General features: G+C 40.3%; 1 protein-coding gene across 5 annotated transcripts in view; it reads left to right on the top strand.

Moving 5' to 3' along the window:
* The window catches only part of bmpr1ba (bone morphogenetic protein receptor, type IBa), a 204,397-nt gene that overhangs the window by 112,078 nt on the left and 78,526 nt on the right, over positions 1-13,793 (top strand). For all 5 annotated transcript variants that reach the window (XM_062024286.1, XM_062024288.1, XM_062024284.1 and 2 more), the window contains one exon: positions 10,806-11,195. In XM_062024286.1, the coding sequence (XP_061880270.1) occupies positions 11,081-11,195 (115 nt within the window). In that variant the 5' untranslated portion in view covers positions 10,806-11,080. The remainder of the gene's footprint in view (positions 1-10,805; positions 11,196-13,793) is intronic.

Here is a 13,793-nt window from a genome sequence, read left to right as displayed (position 1 = left end):
TTTATGTAAAAATTGCTCAAGGGCACAATTTTGATTTTCGGGGTTCGGTTATTTTTTGAGATCGCAATTTCTACCAGTCCCGATGTGTGTGAGAAGTTTGGTGAGTTTTGAAGTATTTTGAGGGGGTCAAATTAGAGGTCAAAGACGTAAAAAACAGTGTTTTTAGTACATTTTTGTCTTGAAGGGGAAATTGCCAACTTCCTGTTGGTTTTCGCCCGACGATGTGAAATTATGAGTTGTAGGTCTTTAGCAGACCTACATACAGGTTTTTGTTTCATGTCTCTACGACCTTCCTAGTGGGAGTTACAGGCAGTTTTTTTTTTTTTTTTCCTAGGGGGCGCTAGAGCGCAATTTTTATTTTTGGGGTTTGGTTTTGTTATTAACAAGCAATTTTCGCAGGTCCTGACTTGTGTGTCAAATTTGGTGAGTTTTGGAGCATGTTAAGTGGGTCAAATTGCTGTTCGAAGAGGCGGCCGGTATAATAATAATAATAAACATTACAAAAACAATAGGTTCCTTTGTAACCAGTACAAAGGACTCCCTGAGGGAGTCCTTTGTACAGGGTACAGGGCGGACCCTAATTAAAGCTGCAAGCAGCGTTGGTCGGGTCCGCCTTCTGGCAGGTGCTAGTCCTAGGTGTCCAATACTTTTGTCCAGTGGTAGTCCTGAGTGAGACCTACATAGAGGTTTTTGTTTCGTGTCTCTACGATATTGGTACTGGGAGTTAGAGGAAGTTGTGTCTGAGTTCACATTGTCATTATAGGCTATTGTGTGTATTGAGGCCAAAGTAGGTCTAATCGCAGTTTCGTTGTCATTTTTGGCACCGTAGCAACTTTAGTGCTGCGGGTCTTTGAAGGCTCGTAAAATCAAAACGGTAGCACTAAATAAAAATCCGTACGCATCTTTTAATCAGAAGGGTTCAATCTCTCTCCTGTAGCAGTTTGAAGCCGAAACGACAAACGCGCTCAGAGGAGATAATGTTTGATGTTTGGTGACCGTTTGGTACAAAAATGTTGTTTTGAAATGGAGATTACAAACTTCCTGTTGATTTTCGCTGAAGGATGTCAATCTATGAAATGTAGGTCTAGACGAGACCTACATAGAGGTATTTGTTTCATGTCTCTACGACGTTCCTACCGGAAGTTACAAGCAGTTTTGTCAGAGTTTTCCTCTGAGGAGCAGTTTTTTCTCTTTTTTTTTCAAAAATTATGTAGAGCACAATTTTGAGTTTTGGGATTCGGTTTTTTTTTTAGATCACAGTTTCCACCAGTCCCAATGTGTGTGAGAAGTTTGGTGAGTTTTGAAGTATTTTAAGGGGGTCAAATTAGAGGTCAAAAATCAAAAATGAGTGTTTTTAGTCATTTTTTGTCTTGAAGGGGAAATTGCCAACTTCCTGTTGGTTTTCGCCCGAAGAAGTGAAATTATGAATTGTAGGTCTAACTGAGACCTACATACAGGTTTTGGTTTCATGTCTCTACGACCTTCCTAGTGGGAGTTATAGGCAGTTTTCTACCTAGGGGGCGCTAGAGAGCAAGTGTATTTTTTTGGGTTTGGTTTTTTGACTAAAATCTGCTGGCACACTTTTTGGATGTGTGTAAAAAATTTGGTGAGTTTTGAAGCATGTTAAGGGGGGCGAAGTAGTGCGCAAAGCTGCGGAAGAAGAAACAAAGAAGAAGAAGAAGAAGAAGAATAATAAAACATTACAATTTCAATAGGGTCCTTTCGTCCCATTGCAAAAGGACTCCCTTTGGGATTCCTTTTGAAAAGGTCCTGTGCGGACCCTAATAATAATAAAGAATAATAATAAAACCTTACAATTTCAATAGGGTCCTTTCGTCCCATTGCAAAAGGACTCCCTTTGGGATTCCTTTTGAAAAGGTCCTGTGCGGACCCTAATTAAAGCTGCAAGCAGCATTGGTCGGGTCCGCCTTCTGGCAGGTGCTAGTCCTAGGTGTCCAATACTTTTGTCCAGTGGTAGTCCTGAGTGAGACCTACATAGAGGTTTTTGTTTCGTGTCTCTACGATATTGGTACTGGGAGTTAGAGGAAGTTGTGTCTGAGTTCACATTGTCATTATAGGCTATTGTGTGTATTGAGGCCAAAGAAGGTCTAATCGCAGTTTCGTTGTCATTTTTGGCACCGTAGCAGCATCAGTGCTGCGGGTCTTTGAAGGCTCGTAAAATCAAAACGGTAGCACTTAATCATTATCCGTCGTCAACTTTTAATCAGAAGGGTTCAATCTCTCTCCTGTAGCAGTTTGAAGCCGAAACGACAAACGGGCTCAGAGGAGATAATGTTTGATGTTTGGTGACCGTTTGGTACAAAAATGTTGTTTTGAAATGGAGATAACAAACTTCCTGTTGATTTTTGCTGAAGGGTGTCAATCTATGAAATGTAGGTCTAGGCGAGACCTACATTAGAGGTATAGGTTTCATGTCTCTACGACTTTCCTACCGGAAGTTACAAGCAGTTTTGTCAGATTTTTCCTCTGAGGAGCAGTTTTTTCTCTGTTTTTTCCAAAAAATTATGTAGAGCACAATTTTGAGTTTTGGGATTCGGTTTTTTTTTTAGATCGTAGTTTCCCGCAGTCCCGATGTGTGTGCGAATTTTGGTGAGTTTTGAAGTATTTTAAGGGGGTCAAATTACAGCTCAAAAATCAAAAATGAGTGTTTTTAGTCATTTTTTGTCTTGAAGGGGAAATTGCCAACTTCCTGTTGGTTTTCGCCCGAAGAAGTAAAATTATGAATTGTAGGTCTAACTGAGACCTACATACAGGTTTTTGTTTCATGTCTCTACGACCTTCCTAGTGGGAGTTATCGTAGGTTGTCTTCCTAGGGGGCGCTAGAGCGCAATTGTGATTTTTTGGGTTAGGTTTTTTGATTTTGTGGTCTGGACTTCTTTTCCAATGTGTGGAAAAAATTTGGTGAGTTTTGAAGCATGTTAAGGGGGGCAAAGTAGTGCGCGACGGTGCGGAAGGAGAATAATAATAATAATTAAAGCTGCAAGCAGCATTGGTCGGGTCCGCCTTCTGGCAGGTGCTAGTCCTAGGTGTCCAATACTTTAGTCCAGTGGTAGTCCTGAGTGAGACCTACATAGAGGTTTTTGTTTCGTGTCTCTACGATATTGGTACTGGGAGTTAGAGGAAGTTGTGTCTGAGTTCACATTGTCATTATAGGCTATTGTGTGTATTGAGGCCAAAGAAGGTCTAATCGCAGTTTCGTTGTCATTTTTGGCACCGTAGCAGCATCAGTGCTGCGGGTCTTTGAAGGCTCGTAAAATCAAAACGGTAGCACTAAATAAAAATCCGTATAGAACTTTTAATCAGAAGGGTTCAATCTCTCTCCTGTAGCAGTTTGAAGCCGAAACGACAAACGCGCTCAGAGGAGATAATGTTTGATGTTTGGTGACCGTTTGGTACAAAAATGTTGTTTTGAAATGGAGATAACAAACTTCCTGTTGATTTTTGCTGAAGGGTGTCAATGTATGAAATGTAGGTCTAAATGAGACCTACATAGAGGTATTTTTTTCATGTCTCTACGACGTTCCTACCGGAAGTTACAAGCAGTTTTGTCTGAGTTTTCCTCTAAAAAGCAGTTTTTTCTCTGTTTTATTAAAAAATTGCTCTAGAGCACAATTTTGAGTTTCGGGGTTCGGTTTTTTTTTGAGAGCGCAATTTCTACCAGTCCCAATGTGTGTGCGAAGTTTGGTGAGTTTTGAAGTATTTTAAGGGGGTCAAATTAGAGGTCAAAGATGTAAAAAACAGTGTTTTTAGTACATTTTTGTCAAAAAAGGTAAATTGCCAATTTCCTGTTGATTTTCGCCCGAGAATGTGTCATTATGAGTTGTAGGTCTAGAGCAGACCTACATACAGGTTTTTGTTTCATGTCTCTACGACCTTCCTAGTGGGAGTTACAGGCAGTCTGTTTTTTTTTTTTCCTAGGGGGCGCTAGAGCTCAATTTTGTGTTTTGGGGTTAGGTTTTTATATTAAAGTGTGCTGTACCCGAGTTTGGATGTGTGTAAAAAATTTGGTGAGTTTTGAAGCATGTTAAGGGGGGCAAAGTAGTGCGCGACGGTGCGGAAGAAAGAAGAATAATAATAATAAAACCTTACAATTTCAATAGGGTCCTTTCGTCCCATTGCAAAAGGACTCCCTTTGGGATTCCTTTTGAAAAGGTCCTGTGCGGACCCTAATAATAAAACCTTACAAATACAATAGGTTCCTTTGTAACCAGTACAAAGGACTCCCTGAGGGAGTCCTTTGTACAGGGTACAGGGCGGACCCTAATTAAAGCTGCAAGCAGCGTTGGTCGGGTCCGCCTTTTGGCAGGTGCTAGTCCTAGGTGTCCAATACTTTTGTCCAGTGGTAGTCCCGAGTGAGACCTACATAGAGGTTTTTGTTTCGTGTCTCTACGATATTCGTACTGGGAGTTAGAGGAAGTTGTGTCTGAGTTCACATTGTCATTATAGGGTATTGTGTGTATTGAGGCCAAAGAAGGTCTAATCGCATTTTCGTTGTCATTTTTGGCACCGGAGCAGCATCAGTGCTGCGGGTCTTTGAAGGCTCGTAAAATCAAAACGGTAGCACTTATCAAAAATCCGTACACAACTTTTAATCAGAAGGGTTCAATCTCTCTCCTGTAGCAGTTTGAAGCCGAAACGACAAACGCGCTCAGAGGAGATAACGTTTGATGTTTGGTGACCGTTTGTAACAAAAATGTTGTTTTGAAGGAGGAATAGCAAACTTCCTGTCGATTTTTGCTGAAGGATGTCAACCTATGAAATGTAGGTCTAGGTGAGACCTACATATAGGTATTTGTTTCATGTCTCTACGACGTTCCTACCGGAAGTTACAAGCAGTTTTGTCTGAGTTTTCCTCTGAGGAGCAGTTTTTTCTTTTTTTTTTGCAAAAATTATGTAGAGCACAATTTTGAGTTTTGGGATTCGGTTTTTTTTTAGATCGCAGTTTCCAGCAGTCCCGATGTGTGTGAGAATTTTGGTGAGTTTTGAAGTATTTTAAGGGGGTCAAATTAGAGGTCAAAGACGTAAAAAGCAGTGTTTTTAGTACATTTTTGTCTTGAAGGGGAAATTGCCAACTTCCTGTTGGTTTTCGCCCGAGGATGTAAAATTATGAAATGTAGGTCTTAGTCTGACCTACATACAGGTTTTTGTTTCATGTCTCTACGACCTTCCTAGTGGGAGTTACGGGCAGTTTGTTTTTGTTTTTTCCTAGGGGGCGCTAGAGCTGAAATTTTATTTTTGGGGTTAGGTTTTTGTACTAAAGTGTGCTGGCACACTTTTTGGATGTGTGTAAAAAATTTGGTGAGTTTTGAAGCATGTTAAGGGGGGCAAAGTAGTGCGCAAAGCTGCGGAAGAATTTCAATAGGGTCCTTTCGTCCCATTGCAAAAGGACTCCCTTTGGGATTCCTTTTGAAAAGGTCCTGTGCGGACCCTAAAAAATATTGTTTTTCATGAGCTCTGTACTTGTATTGTATGTCTGGGTGGGGGTCCTGCTTTGGAAATAATTTGTACCCCTTTCAGATATCGCATTTAGTTCCCATTAAAACATCCACATGTTGCACAATGAGATGTAAACATGGGATCATGTGTACATTCCTGTAACTTTCTGTTTGTAAAAAAATATATTGATTAGTATTTCTTTAATATAATAACATCATTTCATGATTCATATTTATAAATTAGGATTAAATTAAGAAAAAAAAAAGTTTTTCTCTAAAGAAGAATGCACATATGAAACTGGTGGGGTTCGGTACTTCCAACAAGGTTAAGAACCACTGTCTTAAGCATTCACCATAGAGCCACAGATTGTAAGGAATCTTCTTCCACTCTCCCATGATGACATCACTGGTGGAGCTGGTGGATGTTAGACACTTTGCACTTCTAGACCTTTGTTCCTTGCACCTAAGGATGCCTCATAGGTGCTCAATTGGGTTCAGATCTGGAAGAGACACCGCGGAACCTCAATTTCCCAACTTTATTGGTTCTTGAACGGGATACATGAATCAAAAAGTTTGTACGTTGAAGCAAATTTCTCCATAAGAAACAATGTAAAGATGAACAATGGGTTCCAGCTAGAGATGTCCGATAATATCAGCCGATAAATGCTTTAAAATGTAATATCGGAAATTATCGGTATCGGGTTCAACCTCCCAATTTTCCTGGGAGACTCCCGAATTTCAGTGCCCCTCCCGAAAATCTTGCGGGGCAACCATTCTCCCGATTTCCACCCGGACAACATATTTGGGGGCGTGCCTTAAAGGCACTGCCTTTAGTGTCCTCTACAACCTGTCGTCATGTCCGCTTTTCCTCCATACAAACAGCGTGCCGGCCCAGTCACATAGTATATGCGGCTTTTACACACACAAAAGTGAATGCAAGGCATACTTGATCAACAGCCATACAGGTCACACTGAGGGTGGCCGTATAAACAACTTTAACACTGTCACAAATATGCGCCACACTGTGAACCCACACCAAACAAGAATGACAAACACATTTCGGGAGAACATCCGCACCATAACACAACATAAACACAACAGAACAAATACCCAGAACCCCTTGCAGCACTAACTCTTCCGGGACGCTACAATATACACCCAACCCCCCCACCCCCACCCCCATCTCTCAAATTCGGAGGTCTCAAGGCTGGCAAGTATGCTCTAGTATACTCTGGACTGAAGCTGTAAGTCAAAGTATAGTATTTCTCATAGTTGTAGTGGGTATCAGGATTATCTCAGGGAGAGCATGTCCCAAATTCCAAGCTGCTGTTTTGAGGCATGTTAAAAAAAATAATGCACTTTGTGACTTCAATAATAAATATGGCAGTGCCACGTTGGCACTTTTTTCCATAACTGGAGTTAAAGTTGTTCTCTTATTTTGGAAAACCTTGTTTTTGATTGATTGATTGAAACTTGTATTAGTAGGTTGCACAGTACAGTACATATTCCGTACAATTGACCACTAAATGGTAACACCCGAATACGTTTTTCACGTTAATCAATTTATGGTAAAGTTACATTGTTTAATGCATCCAGCGGGGCATCACAACAAATTTAGGCATAATAATGTTATATATTATTATATATATCTATGACTGTATACATCAGTATCGGTTGATATCTGAATCGGTAATTAAGAGTTGGACAATATCGGAATATCGGCAAAAAAGCCATTATCAGACATCTCTAGTTCCAGCCTGGACAAAAGTTAGAATTATAGTAACTGTGTACACTTTAAACACAATACAATGCTATACAATCCAGTATATCAAACAAACATAACTCAAAGGTGATGGTATAACTATCTCTTTAATAACAAAGCCAAAACAACAACTAACTGAACTGTCCTCCCATGCAGCCTCCCTGCTGACACACACACACACTGTCACTAGCCCTGTGGTGCCCTCACAGTTTGAAATCACAAAGTTCCTTAACTTAAACAGCCAGGTCGCTACAATGTTTAGGAATAAAAAAATACCATCCCCTTTACTTTGATAGTTCATCTTGGGGCGCAGAGGAAGGGGTAATCGGTGTCGACAACGCTGTAGATACTTCCTGAATGTTTCATACCGCTCATCACCTGCCCATTGCTTTCTTTGTCCTCATGTTGAGCTTGCTAAACGAGAAAAAAATCATACAAAAAGACACTTGAAAAGTACTCAAAGTAGCAGTGTGCACAGTAGCTAACGGCAACACTGCTGTGATGCCTGAATGATCGTCCGATACCGATCTGTTCGCCCTCAATGAATGTGCTGCCGGACACAAAGTGGCTGCATTACAAGGCACACAGTGGGCAGATGAAACGTGTGTACACTGAGACAAGGTTCATAAAATGAAAAGTTTGATGAGTTTGTAAATGAGGTTCTGTACTTAGTCACTCCATCACCTTCACCTTCATTGTCCTCAGCAAGATACTTGTCATCTTGGAGGTGCTCTGCTTCACAATGTCGGTGTCCTTTCATTGAACCGCAGCTCTCCAGTGCCCGGCAGCACTCGTGCTCTTCCAGACAACCACAATTATTAGTTTCTCAGTTGTGTTGCCAGTTATTTAGACAATAATGGTTGTGTCGCGTCATTTTCAGTGCATAGTAAATGGATACTGCTAATTAATCCTTACACTGGCTACTCTAAAGTACAGTACAGGCCAATTATAAGAATAAAATTAAATAAATAAATAAATATTGACTGTTGTTACCCCCCTAAAAAAATAAAATAAAATAAAATAGTGTTGACTGTTGTTACCCAAACTATATTAAGTGGGATTTTTCAGAAAAACAAATATATACAGTAACACAAAAACAACCTGTCTCTGTGATCCCTATAGGTGTATAAATAATAATATAGTGTTAAATAAAATCAGTCCCTTGGGCACAAAACTGAAAATAATACAGCTCTCCAAAAAGTGCACTTCTGCTGCTATTGGAACATCCTAACTACACACACTATGACACTAAGAACGCCACAGTCATCAATCAACAATTCTGCAGTCCTGGTTGACATAAGAGCTAACCTTATTTTAGCCTAAAGGCTACAAGTGAGCAGATATGGAAATTAACCGGCAACAGTTAACGTTAGTTACTCACCGGCACTATCACTGGAACTGGGGCTGCAGGTTGAAGCAGAGGAAGAGGGGCGTGCTTCGTCATCTCTGTCGCCGCTTCTCCACGTGTCGAAGACACGACACGGTTCTCGAACGTTCAGGTTATGTGCGGCCTGAACATGTTTCTACATGTTTGTTGTACCGCTCCCCTTACATGAGAGCGAAGCCTGGCAATATCTGCATATTGCCGTTTCCTCGTCGTATTTTTTTGTAAAATGAAGCCATGCCTTGAGGCGTTTTTTCCGGTCCATTATTTTTGCTGCTTTCTGTATCTGCCGCCTAAAGACTGAGCTACGGCATTTCCTGTGATGTCCCACAGGGCATTTCCTGTGGGACGGGATTCGTTCCCAGGGATTCGAATAAAGTACCAACTATTTTTCTTTACTATAGTGGCCTCGATAACGGGAACCGGTTCTCAAAAAGGGATTTGAGTCCATGGAATCGGTTCTTTTCTTATCGAACAACCGGGAGAACCGGTTTCTAACATCATCCCTAATTCTGAGCCTTATCTTATTTTATTTTTTATTTTTTTTATGTTGACCACATTAACCCTGGCAATGGACCCTGTGTGCATATGTATGTTATGCCATTGTTTACAAATTTGGTAAATAAATAACCCAACATTGTACACTACCGTTCAAAAGTTTGGGGTCACATTGAAATGTCCTTATTTTTGAAGGAAAAGTACTGTACTTTTCAATGAAGATAACTTTAAACTAGTCTTAACTTTAAAGAAATACACTCTATACATTGCTAATGTGGTAAATGACTATTCTAGCTGCAAATGTCTGGTTTTTGGTGCAATATCTACATAGGTGTATAGAGGCCCATTTCCAGCAACTATCACTCCAGTGTTCTAATGGTACAATGTGTTTGCTCATTGGCTCAGAAGGCTAATTGATGATTAGAAAACCCTTGTGCAATCATGTTCACACATCTGAAAACAGTTTAGCTCGTTACAGAAGCTACAAAACTGACCTTCCTTTGAGCAGATTGAGTTTCTGGAGCATCACATTTGTGGGGTCAGTTAAACGCTCAAAATGGCCAGAAAAAGAGAACTTTCATCTGAAACTCGACAGTCTATATTGTTCTTAGAAATTAAGGCTATTCCACAAAATTGTTTGGGTGACCCCAAACTTTTGAACGGTAGTGTAGGTGTATAGAGGCCCATTTCCAGCAACTATCACTCCAGTGTTCTAATGGTACAATGTGTTTGCTCATTGGCTCAGAAGGCTAATTGATGATTAGAAAACCCTTGTGCAATCATGTTCACACATCCGAAAACAGTTTAGCTCGTTACAAAAGCTACAAAACTGACCTTCCTTTGAGCAGATTGAGTTTCTGGAGCATCACATTCGTGGGGTCAATTAAACGCTCAAAATGGCCAGAAAAAGAGAACTTTCATCTGAAACTCGACAGTCTATTCTTGTTCTTAGAAATGAAGGCTATTCCACAAAATTGTTTGGGTGACCCCAAACTTTTGAACGGTAGTGTAGGTGTATAGAGGCCCATTTCCAGCAACTATCACTCCAGTGTTCTAATGGTACAATGTGTTTGCTCATTGGCTCAGAAGGCTAATTGATGATTAGAAAACCCTTGTGCAATCATGTTCACACATCCCAAAACAGTTTAGCTCGTTACAGAAGCTACAAAACTGACCTTCCTTTGAGCAGATTGAGTTTCTGGAGCATCACATTCGTGGGGTCAGTTAAACGCTCAAAATGGCCAGAAAAAGAGAACTTTCATCTGAAACTCGACAGTCTATTCTTGTTCTTAGAAATGAAGGCTACTCCACAAAATTGTTTGGGTGACCCCAAACTTTTGAACGGTAGTGTATATTTTGTTGTTTTCTTACTGTACCGAAAATGAACCGAACCGTGACCTCTAAACCGAGGTACGTACCGAACCCCTAGCATATAGTGATCGTGACATAATCCAGAATCCTACTAACGTGTCCTTGTGCGTCATCAGAAACGTATCATGGGTTCCCAGTCTGCACAACTTATGCCATCAGGTCGACTGTGTCTTGCATTTGGACTAAACCTGGTCTGGCTTCTCCTGTCTGCTCCCTATCCCCCTTTTTTCTGTTTCCTCCCACCCCCCCTGTGCACCTCCCTTATGTGTGTGTTAGTCCTCCCTCCTACCAGGCAAGCCAAGTAAACTCTCTCTCTCTGCTACTGTCTCATCAGGTCTGAGGACAAGCAGCTAGAAGTGCCTCAGCCCCCGGTGTGTTCAGCCGTCTCCGCCTTGGTCGTGGACTCGCTCGCATTGCGGCGGCCGGAACCCACTCGTACGGAAGTACTCTGCCCCCTGCCGTCCCACACACCCTCCCTTCCCCTTTACACTTAGAAAATCCACACACCGTGCATAGAGAGGCAGTGCGTGTGGTGTGTGCCGGGTGCTGCCGTGTGGACTTGTGCAGCGCCGGAAGGGGGAGCAGAGCGCCGGCGGGCCCACTCTGACCATGCCAGTGTGGGGGGGAAGGCTGAAGCGCAGTCTGCCTCTCTGCCTCCGGAGCCCCAATCCTGTGCTGCTTCTGCTGCTGCTTGGAAGCTTCTCTCTGCACACGCCCGCGCAAGGTAAGCACCTTCTCCGGTTCTTGTATTCTAACTTCTGCAACGTTCACATTTCTTGTTTGCAAGTTCCGGTTATCACCTCATTTGTGTTAATGACTATCATCATTATTTTGGTGTTTGGTTAAAGGTTACGTGGAGGTAGAGCGACACTATCAAGTGCATCAGCCACTTTTGTCCGTGACCATGTTTGGTATCTGCAGCGTGATTGGCGAGGTGTCACATGTGTGACTGTCTCTTATCTGTTGTGTTGCTATGTTATCAAGGTTGTCTTGTATTGCTTTTGGTTTCGGTTGCTAGCCAGCAGAATTATGCAGAAACGTGTGAAATATATCTGGTGGCAACTTTTAGAAAGGTTTTCGAGGCAATTTATGACCAATTATTACCTCTCTGATTGTAAGGTGGTAGAATAATGACAAAGGACGAACAAAAACGTTCATGCCCCGAGCCGTACACAGCAAAAACTGAAATCTAAGTAAGATGAAATATCTCAAATAAGGGTGATATTTGCTTATTTTCTGTCTGATAAGATAATTCTTCTCCCTAAGCAGATTTTATCGGCCGATAAATGGGTTAAATTGTAATATTGGAAATTATCGATATCGTTTTTTTTATTATCGGTATCGTTGTTTTTTTTTTTTTTTTTTTTTTTTATTAAATCCACATAAAAAACACAAGATACACTTACAATTAGTGCACCAACCCAAAAAAAACTCCCTCATTCACACAAAAGGGTTGTTTCTTTCTGTTATTAATATTCTGGTTCCTTGACGGCGTGGCGCGGTTGGGAGAGTGGCCGTGCCAGCAACCTGAGGGTTCCTGGTTCAATCCCCGCCTTCTACCAACTACGTCACGTCCGTTGTGTCCTTGAGCAAGACACTTCACCCTTACTCCTGATGGGTCGTGGTTAGCGCCTTGCATGGCAGCTCCCGCCATCAGTGTGTGAATGGGTGAATGTGGAAATAGTGTCAAAGCGCTTTGAGTACCTTGAAGGTAGAAAAGCGCTATACAAGTATAACCCATTTACCATTTACCATTTTACATTATATATCAATATATATCCATACAGTCTGCAAGGGATACAGTCCGTAAGCACACATGATTGTGCGTGCTGCTGGTCCACTAATAGTACTAACCTTTAACAGTTAATTTTACTAATTTTCATTAATTACTAGTTTCTATGTAACTGTTTTTATATTGTTTTACTTTCTTTTTTTATTTAAGAAAATGTGTTTAATTTATTTTTCTTATTTTATTTTATAATTTTTTTTTAAAAAGTACCTTATCTTCACCATACCTGGTTGTCCAAATTAGGCATAATAATGTGTTAATTCCACGACTGTATATATCGGTTGATATCGGTATCGGTTGATGTCGGTATCGGTAATTAAAGAGTTGGACAATATCGGAATATTGGATATCGGCAAAAAGCCATTATCGGACATCCCTAGTCCTAAATGATCTCAGTAAGATATTACAGCTTGTTGCTGAGATTTGATGACCTATATTGAGTAAAACATGCTTGAAACTAGAATATCAACTGTTGCAAAGCTGTGTCATCAACACTCACAAGTATAAAACTACTTTTTTAAAGTAATACCACTAGCGTTTACTTAATTTAAGAATATTTTTCAACATATTGAGCAAAAAGGTCTGAAACAAATTTCTATCAAGAAAAGTGCACTTGTTATTAGTGAGAATATACTTATTTTAAGGTATTTTTGGGTTCATTGAAGTTAGCTAATTTTACTTGTTTTGGAAAGTCTTGACAAGCCGAATTTTCTTGTTCTATTGGCAGATAATTTTGCTTAGTTCAAATAAAACACCCCTAATTTTGTATTTATTTTTTCTTGTTTTTGAACACTGACATTTTTGCAGTGTGCACTGCAAAAACTGAAATCTAAGTAAGGTTAAATATCTCAAATAAGGGTGATATTTGCTTATTTTCTATCTGATAAGATACCGGTAATTCTTCTCACTAAGCAGATTGTATGTTAGAGTGTTTTACTTGTTTTAAGTGTTTTGGTCCTTAAAGATCTCAGTAAGATATTACAGCTTGTTGCTGAGATTTGATGACCTATATTGAGTAAAACATGCTTGAAACTAGAATATCAACGGTTGCAAAGCTGTGTCATCAACACTCACAAGTATAAAACTACTTTTTTAAAGTAATAATTTCTTACTTCAAGCATGAAAAAGAAAATCATGATGTATGCATATCATTATGTCAAGATAATGGCACCAGCATTTACTTAAATTAAGAATATTTTTCAACATATTGAGCAAAAAGGTCTATTTTTTTTTCTACCAAGAAAAGTGCACTTGTTATTAGTGAGAATATACTTATTTGAAGGTATTTTTGGGTTCATTGAAGTTAGCTGATTTGACTTGTTTTGGAAAGTCTTGACAAGCCGAATGTTCTTGTTCTATTGGCAGATCATTTTGCTTAGTTCAAATAAAATACCCCTCATTTTTGTCATTTTTTTCTTGTTTTTGAACACTGACTTTTTGCAGTGTAGTAGACTTTTTTTCTTACTCTCGGTCACAGGTGTATAACTCAAGGAGCGGCGTGGCTCGGTGGGTAGAGCGTCCCTGCCAGCAACT

This window comes from Entelurus aequoreus, linkage group LG17 (assembly GCF_033978785.1).
Source record: "Entelurus aequoreus isolate RoL-2023_Sb linkage group LG17, RoL_Eaeq_v1.1, whole genome shotgun sequence".
NCBI lineage: Eukaryota > Metazoa > Chordata > Actinopteri > Syngnathiformes > Syngnathidae > Entelurus > Entelurus aequoreus.
The sequence above is the reverse complement of the archived record's forward strand: the minus strand, read 5'-3'. Positions and strand labels throughout refer to the sequence as shown.